At 51.1% G+C, this 25,879-nt stretch overlaps 1 protein-coding gene across 5 annotated transcripts in view; it reads left to right on the top strand.

The window, feature by feature from the left end:
• TBC1D22A (TBC1 domain family member 22A) overlaps positions 1-25,879 on the top strand; it is a 357,101-nt gene that overhangs the window by 122,562 nt on the left and 208,660 nt on the right. For all 5 annotated transcript variants that reach the window (XM_073788040.1, XM_073788039.1, XM_073788041.1 and 2 more), the window contains one exon: positions 10,382-10,496. In XM_073788040.1, coding sequence (XP_073644141.1) covers positions 10,382-10,496 — 115 coding nt within the window. The remainder of the gene's footprint in view (positions 1-10,381; positions 10,497-25,879) is intronic.

Raw genomic sequence — 25,879 nt, 5'->3', positions numbered from 1 at the left:
TAATCTACATTTTACATTGGTTATAGACTGTTATTCTTGTTTCATTCATCAGATGTTATAATTCGTACGGGGGAAGGTTCCCTCAATCCTGCTGCAAGCACTTGTGTTGTAAGTATCTCTTCTTTCTGAGCCCACACGGCTCCTGGATCTCGGGAGATATAAATCCCACAGCTCTTCTCAACAGAGCTGTATGTTTTGCAGCTCCTCCCGTAGAAATTAACTCCACGGTGCTCTATACGCTGTGAAGTCATGTTGCCGATGCATATGATAGAATTATGATGTTTTCACGTTTCTGGAATCAGATTTTTTCCCTAAGTAATCATGAGCACAGCGACATTTTCAATTTCAAGATATTTCATTTCTTAGAATGCAAAACATCTCAGCTCCCCGAGTGGCCTGAGTTACTGGCATCCTGGTCCTGCCTTGGGGGCATGTGGAGGGCCTGTGATAAGGTTTACACAGTGAGGACAGAAAGAGCTGCCAGGAGGAGGCCTCCTGAGCCCCTCCCCAGAGCCCTCTGTGGGAGAACGCTGGAGCTTTTTAGGAAAAACCTGGCATGATGCGCAGGTTTCTGAAGTTGGGCAAGCAAACTGGGGATGCCTGTCGCATTTTCATTTTTTTTTAGCCCTGCTGGTAATAGTAGCAAGTATTTTAATTATTGTCGTTGAGTATAAATTGCTCTGTTGTAGAAAAGATACTTCAGGAAGAGTTTAAAGTTTGAATGACTTTTAATGAATTCTTCCTCTCTAATAAAGACAAGAGCATCAGGAATGTCAACAGAACTTTAAGAGCGAATAATAACCAGTGCGTATCCATCGCTAGAGCCGTCTTGGATTGTTCTGTGTTTTCATTAAACACATCCACACACGGAGGGCATCCTTTCTTTATCGGCAGATAATACCGCTACTTAAACCCACAGCACATTCATTTAAATGGGAGTTAATGTGCTGTGACAGGTCTGACCCCCTCTCCGTGTCTGTTATTTCTTGAACTCCCCGGCGTCTGCTAATAATAGTCTTGTTCAAGTGAATGCATTGTTTTCACCTTTCCTGTGACAGCTGTTAATGAAATACCTGGATTTTGGACATACCGAGTCGTGGGGACCGTGGCCCCTGAAGAAGCGCCAGTGACCAACTGCTGGGCACGTGGTGGCTGCGGTGGGCCCCGTCCTCGGCAGCATGCGGCGGAGGCCCTGGGGCACAGAATCCGTTTGTGTGGTGCCAACCCTGCTCCCGCTGTGCGTGGCCTTGGGGAGGATGACCTGGAGGCAGGGCCGTCTGTGGGGACACGAGTTTGGAGGGGACACCGAGCTGCTGAGGCCAGCCGGCTCACGGTCTGGGAAGCCTCTCCTTCCTGACCTGGGCCTTCGGGCGCCTTGCGGCCAGGAGGCCCTCATCCCCGGCTGGCCGGCACCCCTCCCTGGTGCACCTGTGGCCCAGCTGCCTCTGCCGCCGCCTTTCCCCTGGGCCCGGGGTGCTGGGCTGACTGCACGGTGAAGCCCCGCGGCCCTGGCTAGAGGGGGCTCGTCCTTGCAGGGGGGCTGCAGGGAGGGTGCAGACTGGGCTCCTGCCGCGTGGCCCGCCCGGCCTGTGCCATCCCAGGGTCCCCCTCCGTCTGCAGTCCTGGCCCGGGGCTGCTGGCTTTTGACCCCTGATGTCAGTGACCCATCACCTCTTCCCACTTTGTCTTGGGGGACTCAGAGCGGCTCTGGCCTCTGGGCTGGCCTCTGAGCCGGGCCTGAAGTTGCTCTGAGGATCTGGGTATGTCGGGGCCCTTGGAGACGGGGGTCCCGGCAGTGGGCTGGAGCCGGCTGTCCCCACGTTGGCCCTCCTGGGGCTGTGCCCGCTTGGTGAGGTGGCCTGGGCGGGGAAGGAGGAGTGGGTGTCCTTTGTGAGGTTCCTCTCTGTCGTTGTAGCTGAGACTCGGTATCAGAGGCCCTGGAGAATCGGATGGGACCCGGGGAAGGGGGCGGGGCAGGAGGAGAGAGTGTGCTCCCCGCTGGCCTCTGCAGACACGCCGGGGGACCCTGTGTGTAACTCGTACCCCTTAAAGCCTGTTACAGTTTGGGGAAAGCAGTGCACAATCAGTGGCTTATGTTTTGTTTTGTTTCGTTTTGTTTTTTAACCAGTCTGAGAGCAAAAGCTTAGAAATGGCTCGATGCATTCATTCTTTGCAAAATAACCGTGCCATTGTTTGATGCAGGTGTAGAAGTCCCTCAGCACGGGCCGCTCCGCGCTGGGGCCGGGATTGCAGTTCCTCCGTCGGGGTCTCTGTGTCTGATCTGGGGAGAGCTCATTATGACGGCGGCGAGGGCAGGGCACAGTGACCTCAGGGGAGCCCTCCCTCCACGCTGCTGCCCGAGTGCTCGCACGGTCGGAGCGCCTTCCCGGGCTGCGTGGCGGCCTTGCTGGGAAACGAGCCGAGGGGCTTCCAGAGGGAAGCAATGGGGACCCCGGGGCCCGTGGGCCTGTGTCGGATTAATGGTTGGGGGAGTTTTTCAGTGACGCTAAGTGACTTCGGCTGGAATCAGTGCTACTTTTTGTGATTTCAAAGCAAAAGCAAAGCATGCTCCTATGAAGTGATTTAAGACAAAAGATACAGAATAAATCAGTCAGTGAAAAGGAAACAACAAAGAAAAAGAAACGCTGCACCCTTGCAGCTCGGCTGTGGTTTCCGATGGCAGGCGGCGGCCTCCTAATCGGCATCACAGCCTGGTCTGTAGTGACTGCCTCTCTGCCCACAGCCTTTATGAGTAAGTTAACTGTGCCGCCGATGGGTTTAGGTCTGTCCCGGGCGTCCTGCAGCAGCCCTGTCTCCCGGGGCCACCGAGTCCAGTGTCCCGCTCCTGTCCCACTGGCACCCGGGGAGAGGGTCCGGGAGCAGGGATGGGAGCGGACAGAGCCTGGAGGCTGAGCCAGCCGGACAGCTCAGGGCGGGCACGCAAGGGGCAGACGTCGGAACACGTGGTCTTGGCACATGGGTCCTGGAGGCTGGAGCTGAGGGGGGCCCGGGGCACGGCCAGGGGCACGAGGGAGCCTCGCTGCCTTGCGGATCCTGCAGCCCCTGCCCCAGCCAGCGCCCTCCCTTCAGCCCCCCTCAGCTATGGGCAGGTCAGGACTCGGGGTCCCCCTCCATCCTTTTGGGTTCACGTTTTCCCAGTGTCACCAGGCATCCTCTCTGTATGGAGATCTCTTCTACATTATTACAGTCAGTGGAGTTTTTTCCTTGGAAGTCTAGACGGGGCTCATCTCTCTGTCAGCTTCTGCCTGCCCCTCAGCCAGATGCTGCTTCCTGTTTGGGGCTGGGGTGGCTGGTCCCAGAGCAGGGCTGGAGGGGACGCCTGGGCCAGGCGACTCGCCCGCGAGGGCAGGTGCGGGGCCTGGGACGGGTGGTTGGCTTGTCTGGGGTGGAGCCTGCCTCGGCCTCCTGGTGTCCTCAGCACGGCAGGACCGTTACCATTGGTCCTTGTGATCTGTGAAAACCTCAGGTTGAATTTTTCTTATTAATTACTTCATAAGAGGAGGATGACAGTGGACCCATGATTCCTAAAATATTTGAAATTACATAAATCATTGATCCTATCTAGAGAATTGTTCCTGTTATGCGTGGGGCGTATTAAATTTGGATGTACACACTTGCTTTGTGAAAGGGGTAGAAGGGATGGAGATGGGTGATTTGGGGGGAGAGGAAGCTGCTCCTTGAAACTGACGAAGATAAGCTCTTGGAAGAGAGAGGCTGAAGGAGATTTAAGCAAGTGGTTTACCTTTTCTTCCCCCTCTCCCGCCCAGAGACGCATAAAGCACGGGAGTTGTTCTTACTTTCTAAATTAATAGCTACTGTTACAGGGAAATAACGTGCAAGAAGGCGAGAGGCTCTAGGTGCAGCCTCCTGGCTCTGATTACGTGAGGAAGTAGGAGCGCTTGCCCAGAGCAGATGGCAGGTGAAGGGCACGCAAGCGTCAGAGCCACCGGGGATGTTATTTATTGGCATCGAAGCTGTGAGGGCTCCAGGTCTCGGCAGCGGCCGGGTGCCTGTGTGGCATCGGGGCACGTGGGCATGGAGACGGCTCGCAGGTGGCATGGTCCCCGAGGAGGGCGCGCGGACCCGGTGCTGGCGGACAGTCGCGAGTGCTTTGCCCGGCCTCCTGCGGTAGATTCTGTTCACTCTCGGTGCTTGACTTGTGGCCTGGAAGCAGGGAGACCTGTGTGTGGATAAACAGAAAGTTCTCTGTACGTGGAACCAGCCGTCTTGCGAAGGCCGCTGACCCCGCTCCTCAGCCACGCGTGGCGCCTGAGCCCTGCCCGTCCTGCTGCCTCTTGCCGTGGCTGTCTGTCTGTCTGTCTCTCTCTAGGAGGCTCCTCTTGTTGCCTCCTTCCCTCTGAACAACTCCTCGTCAGCCTCACAGCCCTGTTTGCCGTCGCCTCCTCTCCGAAGTCTCCCTGCACCAAATGCCCCCACCTCCTTCCCCTCCGTGGAGCTGAGTCTCCCCTCCCAGGCCATTTCCCATCTTACACAAGTGGGGGACCGTGAGGTCCTGACTGGTTGGCATCTGAGGAGCCAGGTCTGGAGCACTGCTTGATGGAGAAACAGAATGGGAAAAGCCAGTCCCAAATCCAGGAGACTCCCCGGGTGTCGTCTGTCCAGAGAGACCCCAGGCGGGAAGGTCCAGGTGCCCCCTGATGGCAGAGAGCTTACAGAGCAGAGGGGAGCAAGGGCTGAAAATGGAGGGTGGGGGACCTTACTCATATACACGTCCATTCAGCCAATGGAGCTCCATTCAGCTACACGCCAGGACCCAGGGCACAGAAGTGAGCGAAATAGAAGAAGACCCTTCCTGGGGGGGCGGGGCTTCCGTGGAAATGGGCGGGGCTTCTGTGGAAATGGGCGGGGAAGAGGATCTGCCGCCTCAATGGGGCGTAAAGGATGCTGTCTTCCGTGAGAAGGGTTTGAGCTAAGATCTTATACTGAAAACCATAGTGGCCATGGGAAGTTTGGGAGAAGGGCATTCCAGGCAGAAGGAACAAGTAAGTAAGTGCAAAGGCCCCGAGGTAGAGACAGAAGTGGGCGCAGTGTGAGGGGACCCGGTGGAGGCCACGAGGGGTGGTGGAGTCACGGCTAGGGGTCTGCTTTTTCCCTCAGAGTCAGGGAAGCCCCGGGGCTGGACGTGTGACCTGATGCGTTCGCATCTCAGCAGCCCCTGCGCCGCTCCATGGGATGGTGAGTACAGGTGTCAGCAGGGCGACCAGCCAGGAGACCGGGGGCCGCTGGGCCTGCCGCGGGGGCCTAGGTGAGGGATGGAGGTGCCTGGGGGCACGGTGCTGCCCATGCGATCTAGGCCTGACCTCAGGGCCTCATGGCCCCAAAGCCACGTCTCTGTGGTGGCAGAGCCTGGATTTGCACCTGGTTTGCAGACCTCCAGGGACGTGCTCTTCTCGCCGCCGCAGCCTGCCTGCCGCCTTAGAAGCCGCTTTCGTTTTATGCTTGAGGCACCCGGCCCTTTATTTACACATTACTGGGGTTAAAGTTGTAAAAATATAACTTCCAGGTTATCCAGAGAGATCAAGTAGCGTTAAACCTAAGGGATTTGAACTGACAGCTTGCCTTAGCTCATAGGAACTCTGAATTCTACATTTTTCCTCAAAATAATACAGTGCACCCTTTCCAAGCGCCTTAACATCAAGGCTGGCGCCAGCTGCCAGAGGCCTAGATGGCTGGTTTCTCTCCTTGTGGACGGCGCCGTGGACGTGCCTGGCCTCTGCCTGTTCCCTGAGGGGGATGCTCAGCGCCCCCCCCCCCGCCCCCCGCCCATGCCCTGCAGCCTGGCTCCGGGGACTGATGGTTCTGGGGTTCTCTCTTTGGGTTCCTTGTGGAGTGTTCGGGGGAACTAGTTCATCTCAGGACAGCCTGCTCTGGACTCCCCACAGGAGAAGCTGGGCCAGTGGAGGCTTTGCTTTGGGCCTGAGTCAGGAGCCCCGGCCAGCCCAGCCCCCCTGCAGCTGTCTCAGGCCTTTCCCGGCACCAGGAACAGTCCATTCCAGTCGCCTGCACAGGCGCTGAATTGTTTGCACTGGACAAGATTCGAGTGCCCCGGCCATTCCTCCCAGGGTAAAGCCGGCCACGTCATCTGTGCCAAATGGCTTCTCTTGGTGCCAGGGCCGCCGAGGGCAAAATGGCATTCATGCTTGTGAGCAGGTTTACGAGTGTGTGTGTGTGTGTGTGTGTCACAAGGCCTCTGAAAGTGTGAGGCTTGTTAACGGACTCCCATGGCTTAAATTACCACTTGCCAGGAGGATGAGATTGCAAAGGAGGGGAGGTCTCTGTGCTCCGGGCTCTGGCGTGTCCTTCAATCCACATGTGCGCTCTCTCTCTCTCTCACACACACACACACACACACACACACACACACACACCCCAAACCCCTGCTGCATGGACGGCTCCCTGCTGCACCTCAGGCAGGTGCAGATACAGCTGATGCAGACTTTCCTCACCAGGAGCTCATAGTCTTTTCTGTGTCTTTCTTACTATAAAATTCTAATTTCTTGGTCTTCTCTTCTTTTTCGATTCATGTATGAAAACAACTCTTTTATCCTAAAGCATAGCAGTGGTGGCCCTTTCTAGGCTGTACAAGGCCCCCATTTAGTCAGACCAGCAGGGTGGAATCCTGGCTCTGCTGCTCACAGGCTGTGTGACTTTGGGGAAGTTGCTTAACTCCTCTGTGCCTCAGTTGTCTCCTCTGTGTTAGTTATGTCTTGCTTCATAACAGCATTGCCACAAACCTAGCGCCTTGAAACAACACACATTTATTCACATTTGTTGTCTCAAAGTTTCTGCGGCTCAGGAGTCTGGGCAGGTCTTAGCTCAGGATCTCCGCAAGCTGCAGTCAAGGTGCTGTCTGGGCCACAGCCTCATCTGAGGCTCCCCTAGGGAAGGGTCTGCTTCTAAACGCCCCTGGCTGCTGGCAGAATCTGGGGGCTTGCAGGCTGCAGAGCTGGGGGTCTCGGGTTCCTGCCGGCTCTCAGCCCCACTCAGTTCCTCGGCACGTGGCCCTTTGCATGTGCAGCTCATAGCTCAGAAGCTGGCTTCGCGGAAGCCAGCAGGGGAGAGTGTCTCCTGGCAGGCTGGGTTATGATCTTTGGACGTAATCCTATCCCCTTGGCTGTATTTGGTTGGTTAGAAGCAGGTCACAGGGCCCTGCTCAAACTCCAGGGGCGGGCGTCCCAGGAGGTGTGCAGGTGGACCCCCTGCCTGCCGGTCAACTTTGGCAGACTGTGCAGCATTGGATGGAGGTCTGCCAGGGCCCCAGTGAGCGAGGAGATGCTCAGCTAACCTTCGCTGCCCCTCCTGCCCTCGTGTGGCCAGCCGTCCGGGCCTCCCCTGCCTGTCACTGCTCCTGCCTGTTGCGTGTAGCCCCCGTCCACCCTCCCCTGCTCCTGGCCTGCAGGGCTCCAGGCCCCTACGGAGCTTCCTGACGAGCAGTCCTGGGGTTCTCCTGCCAGCGGAGCCTGGGCTGAGGGTGCCTTACCCTCCCAGCCTGTCCGCACCCAGGCCGCCCCCTGCACGCGCAGCCCTGCCGCCCGTCCCTGGGCTTTCCTCGTGTACACGCGGCCGGGCGGGGCCGTGGCTGCTGCATGTCTGACCTGTGACTGAGAGGTGCTGGGGCCCGAGAGGGGTCCCCCCGCAAGGACCCCGCCTGCTCGTGTCCTCTCGGCTGCCCGCCACCCTGGCTTGTGGGGTGCTGCTCCCCGCGTCACCGAGGGCGGTGAGCCTGATGCTGCAGCGTGAGGACTCACCACCTGGTGCTGTCTGTGGGAGACAGCAAATGGCGAACGTCGCTGAATGATTTTGGTCTTTTGATCTTACTTAAATATTCAGTTCTGGCTGGAAAGCTGTTGACTTAAAACGACAAATGTGTATGGATAGAGAGCATGAACGTGTTGCTCACTCAGCAAACATTTACCGGGTGCCCCTGTTACAGGTGCTGGGCCGAGCTGCCGCCTGATGAACGGGTGGTTCCGTTGTGGCTCAGTTGGAAGAACCTCAGTGGACGAGTGCTAGGGTGGGGTTTGGGCGGTGGCCTGGGATCTAGGGCCGCTCGTGCCCTGGTTGACCTCCCCCGTCTGGGCGCCAGGCCCCTCGCTGTAAATGCCGGAGCTGGTGGTGACTTGGGGGTGTCTAGACCACAGGCCCGGTGATGTGTAGGAATGTAGGCGGTATTCGGAGGGGTTGACCTCCTTGGGTACAAACATGCTTGGCTTTGCAAGGTCGGCCCGTTTGGAAATGATGTGAGTCATCCTCTGTTGGCACGCTCGCTGGTCCAGCCTGCGCTGGTGGGAGGCCCAGGAGGGCGGCGAGGCCTGGCCCAGTGGCAGGAGCCCGGAGTCGGGGAGCTGGCAGTGGGTGCGTCACTGAAGGGAGGCGCTTCGGCTCAGTAGGGACGCTCTGCCGGGTGGGGGACCCGGGGAGGCTCCCAAGCAGGAGCGCTTGGCTCTCCCAGCAGGCTGGGAGGCACAGGTGGCAGCACAGTCTCCATCGAGGGCTGGGGCTTAGCTGGAAGCCAGGTAAACAGGGGAGGGACAGGCTCTCTAGGCAGCGAGCCCGGCAGGAGGTGTCAGCCTGGTGGGCTCAGCGCAGCTGGAATCTGGGAGCTGGGCGGAGAGGAGGAGAGGACCGTGAGGCAGGGGCCGGACACGGAGGCGCTCTGTGTGTGTGTGTGTGTGTGTGTGTGTGTGTGTGTGTGTGTGGTGTGTGTGCGTGCGCGTGGCTGAGGGCGCTGTGTTGCGCCTGGCGAGATCCCTCTCCTGAAGGAAGGTGGAGGAGAGGGTGGCGTGAGTGAGTGTTGTAGCGGTCGGGAGAGAGGCGGCCCCCGGGTTGTCGGACGGCTGGCGGGGGCAGGGGTGATGGAAGACGCCGGCCTCCAGATGCTGATTGGTCTCCGGGGGTTTAAGAGGACGTCTGTCGTGTCACTGACGTGTGGAGTCCAAGAAGTAATACACGTGAATGCATAAACCAAACAGACCCACAGACATAGAAAACAAACCTACAGTTACCAAAGGGGAAGGGAGGGGGAGGGATAAATTAGGAGTGTGGGCTTGAGAGGGACAGACTACTATACGTAAAGCAGACCCCACAGACATAGAAAACAAACCTACGGTTACCAAAGGGGAAGGGGGGGAGGGATAAATTAGGAGTGTGGGCTTGAGAGGGACAGACTACTATACGTAAAGCAGACCCCACAGACATAGAAAACAAACCTACGGTTACCAAAGGGGAAGGGGGGGGAGGGATAAATTAGGAGTGTGGGCTTGAGAGGGACAGACTACTATACGTAAAGCAGACCCCACAGACATAGAAAACAAACCTACGGTTACCAAAGGGGAGGGGAGGGGGAGGGATAAATTAGGAGTGTGGGCTTGAGAGGGACAGACTACTATACGTAAAGCAGACAAGCAGCAAGGATTTGCTGTATAGCACAGCCGGCTGTATTCAGTGTCTCATAATGAGCTATTCAGTATTGTGGGAAATAATCTGAAAGAAAATCCATTAAAAAACCAACCAAGCTCAGAGATGCAGAGAACAGATTGGTGGTTGCCAGAGGTGAGGGTTGGGGTGTGTGTGTGACATGGGTGAACGGGGTCAGAATGAAACAAAAAGTCTTAGGGCTGTAATGTACAGCTTGGAGAGTACAGTTAATGATATTGTATCCCGTCTTCGAAAGTTGCTAAGAAACTAAATCTTAAAAGTCCTCATCACAAGAAAAAAAATGTATAACGTGTGTACGGTGATGGATGTTAACTAGACTTATTATGGTGGCCATTTCCCAATAGAGTATTTACAGATATTGAACCATATGTTGTACACCTGACACTAACATACTGTTATATGTCAATGATACCTCAATAAAAAAAAATCACATGTGGGAAATTTAGAGCATCCATCCATCCACTCCCTCCCTCCCTCCCTCCCATGCACCCTTCCGTCCATCCGTGTGCCCATTCATGCATGCGTCCACCCCCTGCCCATCCATCCCTCTGTCCCTCCATCCCTGTCTCCTTCGCTGATGGGCTGGGTGCTCCTGTGCTGGCTGGCCAAGTCCAGGGCAGCCACATGCCGTGGTTACCCAAGGGGCTCGGAGGAGCAGAGAGCATCCTCTGGAGCCAGCTCGTGGGGTGGGACTGAGCCCAGGGGTTGGTGACGTACTCCATATTGCTTGTGAGTCTATAAAAAATTAAGATAACTGGAATTTTACAAAAAAATGAAACCCATTGGTATTTTCGTACTAGAGATCGAAAAGTATTGATAGTGTATATTTTAAGAATGTGTACATTTAAAAGTTTCTGATGCGTTCACTTTTTGCTTCACCAGCTGTTCAATTTTCTTTCAGATTTTTGAAAGGATATTGTTTATATGGGCCATACGTCACCCTGCCAGTGGATACGTTCAGGGGATAAATGACCTCGTCACCCCTTTCTTTGTAGTCTTCATCTGCGAATACATAGGTAAGACCATATCATGATGTTTTCTTCTCACAAACATTAAACATGGACTTCAGTGGCCTTACGATGTTGCTATGCATAATTATACCAGTACTGAAAATTGCTATTAGTTTTACTGTTATTAATGACAACTGATATTAGAGAATAGTAGTTTTCTCATTGATGCCAGCTTTAAAAAAGTCTTTAAATCCACATGCCCAACTACTGAAGACATTAAGATGCAGTTATTATTATTAATATCTTCCTTTTACTAATATATGAGGAGAAATGCAGTATATATGGGGAGTGTAGTTTTGTGTTAACGGTCATCAGAGCACTGGCTTTAATGGTTTGGATTGAAATGGGTAAGGTTAAGGTGGCAGAATATTAGTTGAATGTTTTGCTTACAAGCTAAAAACCGAATCTTCTTTAATTGCATTTGTGCAGCAGTTCATCACCTTTCTGCTTCTGATATACTAGTAGCATTTAATTTTATGGAAATATTAATTACATGCAAAATAATTGGTTTAATGGGCATTTAGGTTGGGTTGTGCTGTTTCTCTGTGAGGACTGCATATTTTTTCTTCCATTTATGTTGCAGCAGCCAACTGTAATATACCTTCACCTGGTTTATATTTCAAGTTTAAAAACAATTCTGATAACACATGTGCAGGATCTGCTTTTTAATTCATCTATGGATAAAATCTAAATGCCACGGGAGGGGTTTACTCTTTAGTTGTAGCATTTTTTTTAAAACTGATATTACTTTGTCTTCATGCGAACCTTCCTGCCTTGGTGTTTGTTGGTTTTTTCGCTTGTGTTTTAGCCATTTCAGTTTCTGGTCAGCTTCGATTCCATCGTTGTTGTAATCTGGAGGGTGAGGTTGACTCCGGGGCAGATGTGATCCTCTGAGGATGAGAATGTACCCACTTGGTCCGTTTTGTGGCCACCCCTCTCCCAGCACTGACGATTTCATGGGAGTCTCTTCATTGCTAAGCAACCAGCGAGCACGGGCTGCTCCCCCCACGTCTCTTCAGCAGGGACAGGTCACTCCTGAGAGCGCTCCTGCCTCTCTGCTTCTCCCTCTCTCATCTGACAGATAATGAAAATGTTCTTAATGATCCTAGAACAGCAGGACCTCTGTCAGTAGACTTCAGAGCTGTTAATTGAAAGAAGAAGTTCAACTGAGATGTGATTAGAGAACTGATATTCCGTGTTAAATAGACCGTTTAATTAATGTGGTAAATAAGTTTGCCTTAATGAGTCTAGCAGCAACTTACATTGTAAGGCCCAAGCGATCCATTGTGCGTTTGTCTGAATGATCAGCAAGCTAGGACGAAGGGACATGACCGTGATGTTAATTGTCCGGAAGAGAGAAAAGCTGGAGGAAAGAGAATCTGTGTTCAAGTGGTGCCTTCGGTTAGAGACTCAAAGAGACTCCCCTTGCCTTCCGCAGCCCTGACCGCACACTCCCGCACGCACGCACGCACACACGCACACGTGTAGCGGCCCGCCTGGCCTCCTGGGGCTGCCAGCAGCCCAGGTCTCCTCCTGGGACACAGTGTCTTCAAAATGCAAGTTTGGTGCACACACACGTGCATGCACGCTCGGGCACACACAGACACATGCATGTGCACCACCGCCAGCCACAGCCTCTCCAAGTAAGTGTGGAACAAATCCCCAACTAACCTCGGGATGGAGCCCATGGTCTTGGGTGGGCCCTGGAGGTGCCTGTCCCCCCCAAGGGACGGCTGGGGACGGAGGTCAGCAGAGCTCTTGGGACCCTGGAGGTGGGGTCACGGTGTGCGGACTGTCCAGAGGCGGAGGTGGGAGAAGATGGCCATGCAAGCGGTGCTGAGGCCAGCGGGGGGAGCCCAGGAGCTGAGTGTCACTCTGGGAGGGTGCTGTGTGCTCGGAGGCGGAGGAGGGCTCCGTGTGGCGAGGTGCGGCTCCCGGCTGGGAAGCACAGGGTTGGGTCCAGTTTCTTTCTCTCTAAGCTCCGCTGAGCCCGGGGGTCCTGATGTCTTGGTTTGTGCTGGAAGGAAGGAGGGCCCCCCTAGCCTTGAGCCGGCCGCGTTTCCCACCGCCCTTTGCACTGGGGCCCCCGACGGCTGCTCGCTGGTCATCCCTAGTTGGTGTCTGTGCCTGTGTGTCCCCATCAGGCCGACCTGGAGACGGGGCACGGGCCCACGGCAGCGCCCGGGGAGGACAGCCGTTTGGGCAGAGCTCCTGAGTCTTTTCGCCGTGTGTTGTATTTATGTAGTTCAAAGCACATTATGTATAAAATCGTTTCATGCCTTTTCCCCGTTTAACCTTGTAACATAAGCTCATCCCTATATTATTAAGAAATCTTTGTAAAGATCGTTTCCACCTCCTGCACATAATATTCTGTTGAGATAATGTAGCATAATTCATGAAACCATTCTCCTGTCGTTGGATTTTTTTAGTTTTCTTCCCCCCAGGCGTGGCGCACGTTTTAAGTAAAGCCTGTGTTTTTCAAACAGGGACTGCCACGTTCCTTTGAGCAATGTTAAATGTGATTTAAGATCAAGAGCCATTATTCGGTCACCTTGAGTCCCACAGTTTAAGTAGAGACATCTTTTACTTGAACCAAGTAATTTCAGCACAGCGAGAAACGGAGAAGCACCCCCTCCCCATCCTCTGTGCTACTTAGCCTTAGAAACTACTCTGGCACTTTGGACCAGCTCTTCGGACGGACTGAACGAGGGTTGGGCGCATGGGACGAATGCCGGTGACGAATTTTGGAAGATGAGGAGTATTCTACAATTGATTTTCATTATCAGAATGTGTAAGCTCTGATTGATTTGATTTTATATGTCATTTTCTCGTAAAATAAATTACCCTTGAAAGCTAATACAGAAAGTGACTGGCATAAACAGTGTATTTGCTTATGAACATTACGGGTATTTATTTATTTATTTATTTATTTATTTATTATTATTTGTTTTGCGGTACACGGGCCTCTCACTAATGTGGCCTCTCCCGTTGCGGAGCACAGGCTCCGGACGCGCAGGCTCAGCGGCCATGGCTCACGGGCCCAGCCGCTCCGTGGCATGTGGGATCCTCCCGGACCGGGGCACGAACCCGAGTCCCCTGCATCGGCAGGCGGACTCCCAACCACTGCGCCACCAGGGAAGCCCCATGGGTATTTATTTTTATGTTCCTGTTTGTAAATCAGAATCTCAAAAGCACAGGTTGTTTTTAAACAGGTTAATTTTGCCCAGAGAAGACATTTTAGCACGTGGTTCCTGGAGATTGGGACGCGCTGGAATTGGATTTGGTGTGCGGTTGGCAAGGGGCGCAGAGGAGAAGTGATGCCAACCAGTCGGGACACAGAGCAGAAATGATGCTGGGAGTTTGCTGTCAGCTGAATGCCAGTGGCGCCGCCATTCTTTTGCCTTTTCCACTGTCAGTATGAATTGGGCTTCGAGTGACAGGGAGAGAAGAGCTGTTGCTCATTTCTCATTGATAAGTTACAGTTTTAGAAACAGTTGTTTTAATTTTCCTTGTTTGCATTTAAGTTTTCCCTCATTGCACTTTGTTTTTTCCATGTGTTACCTGAACCAAGACTGCTTTTAAATGCATCCTTACCTGGCTTCCTTTGGTGTTCCTCCCACCTGATGTACTTTCGGGGTCCACAATTCGTCTCAGAAACATTTTAAAGACAGAAACGAGCGCATCTGCATACAGGAGGCTTCCTGTGGCAGTTCTGTTCCATGTGGGGGGAGTGGAGAGCAGAGGGCCCTGGCAACGCCAGTGGGTCAGAACCAGAGGGTGGGGCTGCTGTCCGGCAGCCCCTGAAATGACAGGAGCAGGCTGTATGCTTGCAGAGCCCGTGACGTGTATGTAGTCAGATTTTCTACTTAAAAACATCTTGATGATGGTCAAAATAATGGACTTATTGAAAAATTGGAAAACTCATTAACAGTATAGCTCCTTGTCCCAGAAGCCGTCATTGGCATGTTTTATTAATTTCCTTCTGGTCTTTTGTCAATATACTTTTTACACTGCAGCAGTTATATTATGCATGCACATTCTAGTGTTGCTTTTTGTTTAATAGCTACTACACATTTCCCAAAGTCATTAAGCACTTAAAAAACGTCTTTTTAAAACATAGTGACACAGTCCTTTCAATAATGGGTAGGAAAACTAGACAGAAGATCAACAAGAAAGAAAGAAAACTAAGCACCTGAAAACCCCTAGACCTAACAGACATGTACAGAGCAGTGCACCCATCACAGCAGGATCACATTCTTCTCAAGTGCACACGAAACATTCTCCAGGACAGACAATACGCTAGACCATAGAACAAGCGCCAGTACAGTTGAACGGGTGGAAGTCATACAAATTGTGTTCTCTGACCACACAGACATTAAATTAGATATCAGTAACAGAAGGAAATTTGAAGAATTTGACAAATACGTGGAGATTTTAGAACACAACCATAAAGGAGCAATGTGGGGACTTCCCTGGTGGCTCAGTGGTTAAGAATCCGCCTGCCAGTGCAGGGGACACGGGTTCGAACCCTGGTCTGGGAAGATCCCACATGCTGCAGAGCAACTAAGCCAGTGCACCACAACTACTGAGCCTGCGCTCTAGAGCCCACGTGCCACAACTACTGAAGCCCGCGCACCTAGAGCCTGTGCTCCACAACAAGAGAAGCCACTGCAACGAGAAGCCCGCGCCCCACAATGAAGAGTAGCTCTTGCTTGCCGCAACTAGAGAAAGCCCACACGCAGCAACAAAGACCCAACACAGCCAAAAATAAGTTGAAAAAAAAAAGATTAAAAAAAAGAAGCAATGTGTCAGAGAAGATATCACAAGGAAAATTACTTTGAGATGAATGAAAATGAAAACACAACACACCCAAACTTACGGCATGCAGCTACAGCAGTGCTCCAAGAGATACTTATATTAAAAAAGGACGTCTCAGGTCATTAACTTGAGATTTCAATTTCAGAAACTAGAAAAAGAAGAGCAAGTTAAAGCCAAAGCAAGCAGAAGGAAGGAAATAAAGACTAGAACAAAGTAAATGAGGTAGAGGATACAAAACAGTGGAGAAAAATCAATAAAACCAGTGTTGGTTCCTCAAAAATATCAACAAAGTGTTGGCAAACCTTCAGCTAGCCTGACCTAGGAGAAAAGGGGAGAAGACTCAAATGACTAAAGTTATGAGTGCTTTTAGAGAGAAACAGCACTAAGGAAACGCTGTGAGCAACTCTCCAAATTCCAGAATGTGGACGAAAAGGAGATGTTCCTAGAAAGGCACAAATGACCAAAACTGACTGTGATGGTTAATTTTGTATAAATTCGACTAGGCTGTGGCACCTACGTATTTGGTCAAACACCAGTGTAGATACTGCTGTGAAGGTATATTCTAGATGTGATTAACATTTAAATTAGTAGTCTTTGAATAAAGCAGATTACCCTGCCTAATATGGGTGGACCTTATCTAATCAGCTGAAGACCTTAAGAGCAAAGACTGAGATTTCCTGAAGTAGAAGAAATTCTTGTTAAGACATAGAAATCCTGCCTGAGCTTCCAGCCTGCTGGCCTGTCCTACAAGTTTCAGACTTGCCATTCCCCATTATTGTGTGAGCCTGTTCCTTAAAATAAGTTTCTCTCTCTCAATATAATTTAATATAATACAGTATAATATAGTATAATGTAATATGTACATTTGTTTGTCAATATCTACATGGATATATACAAGAACAATGTATATAGGAGATTAAATTAGTAATTTAAAAAATTCCAGCAAAGAAAAGCCGAGGATCATGTGACTTCACTGGTGAATTCTCCCCACATTTAACAAAGAATTAACACCGCTCCTTCACAAGCTCTTCCAAAAATAGAAGAGAGGAAACGATTTTCAGTGCATTCAATGAGGCCAGTGTTATCCTGATACCAAAATGGGAGACAAAGATATCACAAGGAAAGAAAGCCAGAGACTAGTATTCCTTATGAAGATAGATGTAACAATCCTCAACGAAATACTAAGAAACTGAATGTAGTAGCGTAGTAAAAGAACAAATGGGATTTATCTCAGGAATTCAAGGTTGGTTCAGCATAGGAAAAAATCAGTCAGTGTAATACACTATACTAACAGATTGAAAGACAAAACAACGTAATCATCTCAGAATGATTGACACAGAAAAAGCTTTTTGACAAAATCCAACACGCTTTCACGATAAAAACACTCAACAAACTGGGAATAGAAGAACTTCCTCTCTAATAAAGAGCGTCCACGAAACACCCACAATTAACGTCATGCTTAATGGGAAAGACTGAACGCTTTCCCCTTATGATGAGCAGCAAGACAAGGATGCGTGTGCACCGCACTTCTGTTCAACCTTGTACTGGTTCTAGCCTGGGCAGTTAGGCAAGAAAATGAAGCAAAAGACATTGAGAATGGAAATGAAGAAGTAAACTACCTCCCTTTGCAGGTGACATGATCTGTATATAGAAAATCCAAAGAAATCCTAAAAAATTATGAAAGCCAACAAGTGAGTTCACCCAAGGTTGTGGGATAGAAGGTCAAGGTAGAAACACCAGTTACGTGTCTATACACTTGCAGTGTACAATCCAAAAATGAAATTATGAAAACAGTTCCATTTACAGTAGTGTCAAAATGAATAAAATGATCTAAGTTTAGCAAAAAGAAGTACAGTATTTACTCTGAAAACTAGAAAACATTGTGGAAAGATATTAAAGAAGATCTAAATAAAGGAAAGACACCCCATGTCGTGGACTGGAAGATTTAATAGTATAAAGATGGCAGTCCTCCCCAAATTGATCTAGAGAGTCGGTGCAATCCCTGTCAGAACTGTAGCCGAAATTGACATGTTTATCTTTAAATTCCTATGAAAATTTAAGAGACACAGAATAGCCAAAAGAGTCTTGAAACAGAACAAAGTTGGAGGATTCACACGTCCTGATATCAAAACTTACTACCAAACTACAGTAATCAAGAAAGTGTCATTCTGGCTTATGGATGGACATGTAGATCAATGGAACAGAACTGAGAGTCTAGAAATAAACCTTCATATTTACAGTCAGTTGCTCTTTGACAGTGACGCCAAGACAGCCCAATGGGGAAATGGCCTTTTTCAACATATGGTGCTGGGACAACTAGATATCAACATGCAAAAAAATGAAGTTCCATCCCTGCCTCTCACCAGACACAAAAATAAAATGAATCATGGACCTATATGTAAGAGCTAAAACTATAGGACTCTAATAAGAAAGCATAGGAGTAAAGCTTCACGGCCTTGGGTTAGGCCACGGTTTCTTAGATATGACACCAAAAGCAAAAATGACAAAAGAAAGAAATAGGTGAACCGGACTACATAGAAATGGAAACTTTGTGCTGTAGAGTCTCAAGAAAGTGGAAAGACCTCTGCAGAATGGGGGAAAATATTAGCAAATCATCTACCTGCTAAGAGACATAGCCATTATATATAAAGAACTCTCATAACTCAATAAGATAGTCTAATTTTTAGAAACGGACAAAGCATTTGAATAGACGTTTCTCCAAAGAAGATAAGACAAATGGCCAATAAGCATGAAAAGATGCTTGACATCATTAATCCTTAGGGAATGCAAACCAGTCACAATGAGATACCACCTCACCCCCCCTAGGATGGCTGAAATCAAAAAGAGGAACAGTAGGAGAAGTTGGCAAGGATGTGGAGAAATTAGAAACCTCATGTGTTGCTGGGGGCGTCACCCTAGCCGAGCAACTTTGACCAACAGCGTGTGGCATCTCAGCAAAGGGTTAAACCTAGAGTTACCGGCAAAAGCCTGCCCAAGCACGCACGGGGGCACTGTTCCTTTCAGCCAGTGAAACCCAAACCCCAGCCCAAGTGTTCATCAGCTGATGAAGGTGTAAATAAAGGATGATCTACCTGTACAATGAAGTAGCTTTCAGCAATGAAAGGGAACCGGAGGACCGAGACACACTGTAGCACGGATGGCCCTTGAAAACATCATGCTCAGCGAAAGAAGCCAGCCACAAGAGGCCACGTGCTGTGTGATTCCGTCCGTATGAAAGGTCCAGAATGGCGAATTTGTAGAGACAGAGCATAGACTAGCGGTTGCTTGTGGCTTGGGAGCAGAACCGGGGGGATGGGGGTTGACGCGCTGGGCGCAGGCTTCTATTAGGAGGGACGAGATGTCCTCACATCAGGTTGTAGTGATTGTGCACAGCTTAGTGAATATACTCAGAGCCACTTTCACTGGCTGGATTGTGTGGGGTGTAAGTTGTATCTCAGTAAAGCTGTCGTAAAGGAAGTAGAGGTCCTGTCCTCGTCTGTGTGGGCTGCTGTACGAAGTTCCACAGACTGGGTAGCTCACAAGCAGCGAAGTTTGTTTCTCGCGGTTCTGGAGGCTGGACGTCTGTGATCAGGGGCCGGCATGGCTGCATCCTGGGGTGCCTCTCTGCCTGGTGCACAGCCGGCGTCTTCTCACTGTGTCCTCGCGGGGTGGGAGGGGCGCGGGAGCTCTTGGGGGTCCCTTTTGTAAGAACACTAGTCCCATTCGTAAGGGCTGCGCCCTCATGACCAAAGGACCTCCCAAAGGCCCCACCTCCTAACACTGTCCTCTTTGGGGCTAGGGTTTCAGCATTTAAATGTGGGGGGAACGCAAGCATTCCGGCCCGTAGCCTGCCGTGTGGTGATATAATTTGGCTGTTTTCTGCTGATGCACGTTTGCCTGGTTTCTGCATTTTCAGTGTCACGGATGGTACACGTAGTGTCTCAGTAAGTAAATTCCTGATTGCATTTTGGAGGGTTTCCTTGACATGTACTCTTAGAAGAGCCGTTACCGACTCAACGGTTGGGCATTTTTAAGTCTTGATAACGTTTGCCAGGTTGTGGACCAGAAGGATGTTCGAACGTCTGCCCTGCAGCCGCGTCGGGGTTGCCATCTTGCTCCGTCTTTGGGGTGCTCCGGACGTTATTGGCAGCTCCTGGCTGGAGACGGGACCTGCGTGTGCGTCTGTGTGCTTGTATGTGTGCATCACTTGTTTGTAGATGCATCAGTGTTGGCCCGTGAGGCTGTTCCAGTGTGGGCCGGGCTCCACGACGTTAAGGGACTTAGGGAATTAGCTGAAGGGCCAGGAGCAAGTAGGACCCTCTCCAGCATTGACGTTTGAGTTTTCAACCTGCAGGAGCTGTGTTCAGCAGGCCTAATTAGGAACCTGGAATAGACAAGGGTGCGTGCGCGCGCGCGCGTGCGTGCGTGTGTGTGTGTGTGTGTGTGTGTGTGTGTAGGGAAACAACACTGTAGTGGAGCCTGGCGGCTGCAGGCCTTGTGCCCTGTGTGCGCTAGTGTGGCAGAAGCAGGTGTGTGACCAGCAGCCACTCTGGGGGACGTTACACACAGGATCGTTTGTCCCCAGTCCCTGAGGCTCACGCTGGCCCATCTGGAGCGAGGTGGAGGTGGACTCAGTTGGGGCAGTTCTGTGGAAATGCAGCGCGTGCATATGCGGAACACGCGTTGGCCTCAGCCGGTCTCTGCTACACTTCCACCAGCCGAGGAAGGTGCTGGTGTCTCTCTCTCTTTTTTTTTTTTTAGAAGATGTTGGGATAGGAGTTTTCTTAATTTAGTTATGGTCTTTGTTTCTGTGCGAGGGCTTTCTCTAGCTGTGGCGAGCGGGGGCCACTCTTCATCATGGTGTGCGGGCCTCTCACTATTGCGGCCTCTCTTGTTGCGGAGCACAGGCTCCAGACGCGCAGGCTCAGCAGCTGCGGCCCATGGGCCCAGTTGATCCGCGGCATGTGGGATCCTCCCAGACCAGGGCTCGAACCCGTGTCCCCTGCATTAGCAGGCAGCTTCTCAACTACTGCGCCACCAGGGAAGCCCCGCTGGTGTCTCTTATGAACGACAAAGCAAAGCCTGTACAGTCGTCAGCCACCCACAAGGCGGCCAGTCCTCTCTGTGGCCTGTGGGCCTTTTTCTGGGACCTTGCTTTCCATCAGTTGGATCCCACTGTGTCCTCACCTCGCTCTCCAATCAGACCCCGGGGGTCTACAGTCTTTTCCTCCGTTGCCAGAAGTGATGGCTTAGCTGCAGCCTTTCATGTGTTAGGTGACAGTCCCCAGCGTTTAAGGAGCAATTGTTCTGGGCTGGTGCGCTGGTGAGCGGGTTAGTCTCTTAGGACCAGGGGCTCCGAGGCCCCCGATCCATGAGCTAATCGTCTTGTTCCTCCTGGTACTTAGGTGGTGGCTCCCCTTCCTTGAAGTGACAGCCGCTGTCTAGCTGGAGTGTCATAGGGTTGTGGGGTAGAGAAGGGGTTCTCCCCGACCCCTTCCCTGATTCCCCTGAGCTAAGTTCACAGTTTAATTAACTTCACTGTGCATTTCTTTTCATTCTAACGACAGCCTTCTAGGGTCGGCGTTACTGCTTTGAGTTTAGGAAAAAGGAAGCGTGGAGAAGTTAAGTAACTTGCCGAGGTCCTGGCGTTTCGGATCTGGAATCGGTGTCTCTGCTTTATTTGAACAGCCAGGCGGGCAGCCCTGCCCCGCGGATACCTCCGAAGCTGCCGGCAGCCTGGCTCTGCTCGCGGCCGGCCACGAGTTCCTTGGTCATGTGCGTTTGTGCTTTTGCTGCTGGTAGTTAAGTCAAGGATTAATCTCCCCAATTTGTAGCTTTTCTTACTGACACGTGCCGAAGTGCTTTCTTACGTTCGGATATGATTCCCGAGGCCGAGGTAGTAGAGTTTTATCCTCCCTAATTGGGGCCCTTTGTGCAGCCTTTAAAGGCCTTTCGTCAGAGGACAAGTTCTGCTTCCTCTCCACTGGAGTGCAGTGTCACGGTTGTTGTTGTTTTCTGATTTATTTCCTTTCTTTTAAATGGTTTCTCTTCATTTCTTGTTTCAAGTTGCAGGCATTGCTGAAGTGGTCCTGGCTGTGGCTAACAGGAAAAAGCTAACCAATACATCAGTGGGATCCTTTCCCTCTTTACCCTCCTAATGTAAAATGCCACATGATCTGACATCCAGAAGCTTCAGCGGTTCAGCCCAGGGCCTTCGGAAACGCCTGACTTCACCCGAGTCGTGTGAAGGCCACTTGGAGGCTGAGCCTGTGCTCAGAGCCTGCGGCCCTGGGTGCTCTGCCCAGAGAGACCCCTGCCCACACTTGCGTAGTGTTGCAGGATGCCGTGTATTTCCTGGACCCGGGCTCAGGCCCTGCGTGATAATTAAAGTCCTGCAGGGGGCGCGGGCTGAGTGGGGGGCTCTGCATTTACAATTGAAGACTCTCGCTCATCCTTCCTCCCCACAAACTTCAGCTTTCTTCTAGAATGTTCATATCTCACTGTGTTAGAATCAGGAATTTGCAGAGTGTTTCTTACATAACACGTACCAATTCCTGTCTCTTTGTTTTTCAGCATCTTTAAAGGTTTCCCTTTTATCAGAGGTTGTTGTTAAATCACAGAAACCCTTTTCAGATCAAATTTTACTTTGTTAATATTAATTTAACAAATCCATACACACACATACGTCTTTACACACAGGCCACATGCTTATTCCTCCTGTAGTGCTGCGTGTTACAAGAGCTACTGGTGGAGCGTCACAGCTTCTTAAAGAGGGGGTTGTTCTCTGTGTTGGATTCTGTCCGTGCAGCCCAGATGGCGGACAGCATCGGTGAGACCCCCACCTGCTGGGGTTGTCCTTCACTTTCCGTGCCCCCCTCCCTGCCCCCCACATCCTAAAGCCCCCCGGAGGTGGGGGGAGGAGAGGTTGTGAGCCAGGACGGGGTGAGATCTCTTTTTCACTGACAGTGACTTTGAGGCGTGGGCAGCCTTTGTTTTCAAGCTGAGAGGCCATGGTGTCAGCGTAGTTTTATTTTTCCCTTTTGGTGGTTCTGTATTGTTTTGAGAGGAAATATTGGGAGACGAGTGGTTTGGTGGCGGCCATTGTTTCCAGCTACCTGCACGTCCTCCCTCCAGAAATCTTTATTTTCTGCCTAAGACCAATCAACCACCTATCTACTCCTCTCTCTGAGCTGTTCGTGTCCATCGCCAGGTCTAACAAGTGACATTCTTTCCACGACCATTTTCTCCAAAGAAGCACGAGTCAGGCCCGATTCCAGCCCTGGGTCCCTCTGCGCGGCAAGCACAGGCGACGTCGGGGCAGCTGCTGCCGGCGGTCAGGTGGCTGTGGCGGGCTCAGGGGGCGGCACAGCCCTGCTCGGCCTCCCTGGTCGGGGGCTTTCACGAGTCCTGCACAGACAGCTTGAAGTCTTGCTGAGGATGGCTCTTCCACGGCCTGCGGCCAGGCCAGGCTTTTGGGTCCCATCTGGTGACCTCCACTGCCAGGCGGAGGTGCGGACACCAGGCGGGCAGAGCATGAGACAGACTCGCGGTGATTATGGCTCTTCCCGTCGGGTCTGGACGGGGTTCTGTTGGTCAGCCACTCAGGCTCAGCCAGGCGTCCCTGGATGAAGAACAGAGTGTGAAGCAGGCCTGGATCCCGGACCTCTTGTGGGCGTGGACACAAGCCAGCGGGGCGGAAGGTAGCCTTGAGCGTTAACTGACCGATGAAGACTGTGTTCACCAGCCCCTCTGACTGGGCCTAAAGGATCGTCAGCTTTAGACTCCAAGGGAAAACGGTTACTGACCAGAAAGCAGACTAACAGATGTTCCTCACAGACTGATTAGCTAGACCTGTCAGATACCGGAAGTGAAAAACCGTTCTCAGGATGAATGTTTTACCCCTCACGAGCATCGCATGGGGTCTTCTTGGTCGGGGACAGATAGGGTTCTTCGAGGGACGCACCAGGAGGATGAGGGGCGTTGTGCAGGCTGCTGGAGTGTCCTGTGTTGTCCTTGGTTTTGAGGAACGGCGTGAACCTCTGTGAACCCTCAAGGACCATTCGACCCAACTTTAGTTTTTGAGTTTCCTGTTTGAGTATTTCAGACTATGTGTATGGGTTGATGATTTTTATTCCATTCTTCAAAGAGCAAGGAGAAAATCTACTTCGTTTTGGAAAATAGAATAAAATCCCATTCTGTCTTGCAGCTGCTCTGTAGGTCCATTGGACCTCTTTATAAATCTAAGATATATTGTCAGATCATAATGATCTTACTTTTTTTCTGTGTCTTAAAGTATTTTGCTATTGTGTCATCCCAGGTATTATTTTGTTGTTACTCATCAATTATTCCTAACTACAGTTAAAAAAAAGGACTAGGGCTTCCCTGGTGGTGCAGTGGTTGAGAGTCCGCCTGCCGATGCAGGGGACACGGGTTCGTGCCCCGGTCCGGGAAGATCCCACATGCTGTGGAGCGGCTGTGCCCGTGAGCCATGGCCGCTGAGCCTGCGCGTCCGGAACCTGTTGCTCCGCAATGGGAGAGGCCACAACTGTGAGAGGCCCTCGTACCGCACAAAAAAAAAAAAAAAAAAAAAAAGGACTAAAATAATAAGAGGATGGAAGAATGGGAAGATGGAATCATCTAGAAGGCTGATGTCACTGAGAAATAAACCATCCGTTCTGTGTGATCCTTCAGTTTTCTTATTGTGTTTCCCAAATGATTGTGTTATCTTTTAAGAAGGTATAAAAAGAGTCTGGAGACATTTTTGTAGTCTTTTCTTTTAAAAGCTTTTATTGAATATAGTAGAAAATTAGGATTTTTTATTTTTTTACACCTGTAATGATAAGGAGAGGAAAATTGGCAGAGGAAGACATTTCCTCATTATTAGACGAACTAGGAGATGCACGCAGAGGGATGCAGGGCAGCTCTTTAGATGCTAATGATGACAGCGAAACTGATCGTCTAAGCAGAATCACAGACTGTGAGTCTTCAGCCGAAGGTGTCTTAGATGAATTTTCTCAAACTCAGGCATCAGTGACTGAACGATGTAGCTCTAAGGACATGAAGGAAATGTGGTTTCTCATCCACCTAGTCATTCAACAGGAAGGACTTCATCACGTAAGATTTTGTGACAAGAATGTGGGCCATCCCCCCTTTACCAAAAAGGGGAGATGTTTGTGGACCGAACTTGGATATAAATGGAGAAATGCTGAAAGCAGGTGTGTCTGCAAGAGGTGATTGGAATGCAGGCTGCCCTGTGTGCTGTTCACAGCAGACATCAGTAACAGGGCCATCTTTTTTGTTGTGCTTTTTTCTTTTACCTTTGTTTTACCCATTTTTTTTGCGGTACACAGGCCTCTCACTGTTGTGGCCTCTCCCGTTGCGGAGCACAGGATCCGGACGTGCAAACTCAGCGGCCATGGCTCACGGGCCCAGCTGCTCCATGGCATGTGGGATCCTCCTGGACCGGGGCACGAACCCGCGTCCCCTGCATCGGCAGGCGGACTTTCAACCACTGCGCCACCAGGGAAACCCTTTCCCATTCTTTATAGAGATGTCTCACTGACTTCTGAAGGCCCCGAGCCTCACCACTGTTGTTTGTTTCTTTGGGCAAGTTTCAGGGACTCTTCCAAGGGTGGTTAGAAACGGCTACAGTGGCCACACTCTTCCAGCTGCTTAGCTAAGCCATTAACGTCAGACGTCTGAGTTTTTGCTTCAGTAACAAGAATTGAATGATATTCAAGAAGGATTCAAACTGCATTAATATTTAAGAGCCTTTCTGAATCCAGGAAGTGCCTTGGATCTAATATATACAAGCACACGTCTGTTAGGAAGGGCGGCCGCACGCTTGGCTCCCTGTCTGTGAGCCTTTCTGAATCCAGGAAGTGCCTGTGGATCTGATATATACAAGCACACGTCTATTAGGAAGGGCGGCCGCACGCTTGGCTCCCTGTCCGTGGAGGTTTATTCCAGGGGAGTGCGTCTTGCTCCAGCACTTAGCTTGCCAGCCTCCCAAAGGCATCCGCGCCGAGAAATCATGCTTTCTATTACTTTGCTGTCTTAAATAAACCTGTGTCCCAAATAGCAGGGAAAATCAATTTAATTACTTATGAAACTTTTCCTTAAGGGTGAGTGAATTATGGGGAAGAGATGAAGTATCTGTCATCGGTCACCTCATTTCAGAGCCAGATAGGAGAGAAATGCATTTCGTTATGAAGATTAGCGTGGCTTGGCTGGTGAAAGCAGAGAGAGGCCCGCAAAGGCCGGTCCACCCGGCAGTGTGGGCGGAAGAGCGTTGTGCTCCTGGGACCGACGGAAGTGAGCTTGAGTGGCGGTGGTGGCGGTGGTGGCGGGGACAGGGCATTGAGCCGGAGCCACTTGCGCGGGTGTCACAGCAAGAGCCTTAGGAAGGGGAGAGAGCTGATTGCAGTTACCATAGTGATGGGGGCGGGCTCGGAAGGGAGCAGCCCGCTCCTGGTTTGGCTCCTGCGCTGCTCCCAGCCTCCCCCCAGCCCCCATCATCTGATCCGCCCCACCATCCATCGTGATGTAGTTCATGAGCCTCGTCGCCCACC

This window comes from Tursiops truncatus, chromosome 11 (assembly GCF_011762595.2).
Source record: "Tursiops truncatus isolate mTurTru1 chromosome 11, mTurTru1.mat.Y, whole genome shotgun sequence".
NCBI lineage: Eukaryota > Metazoa > Chordata > Mammalia > Artiodactyla > Delphinidae > Tursiops > Tursiops truncatus.
Note: the sequence above shows the minus strand (reverse complement) of the source record. Positions and strands in the feature narration are given on the sequence as shown.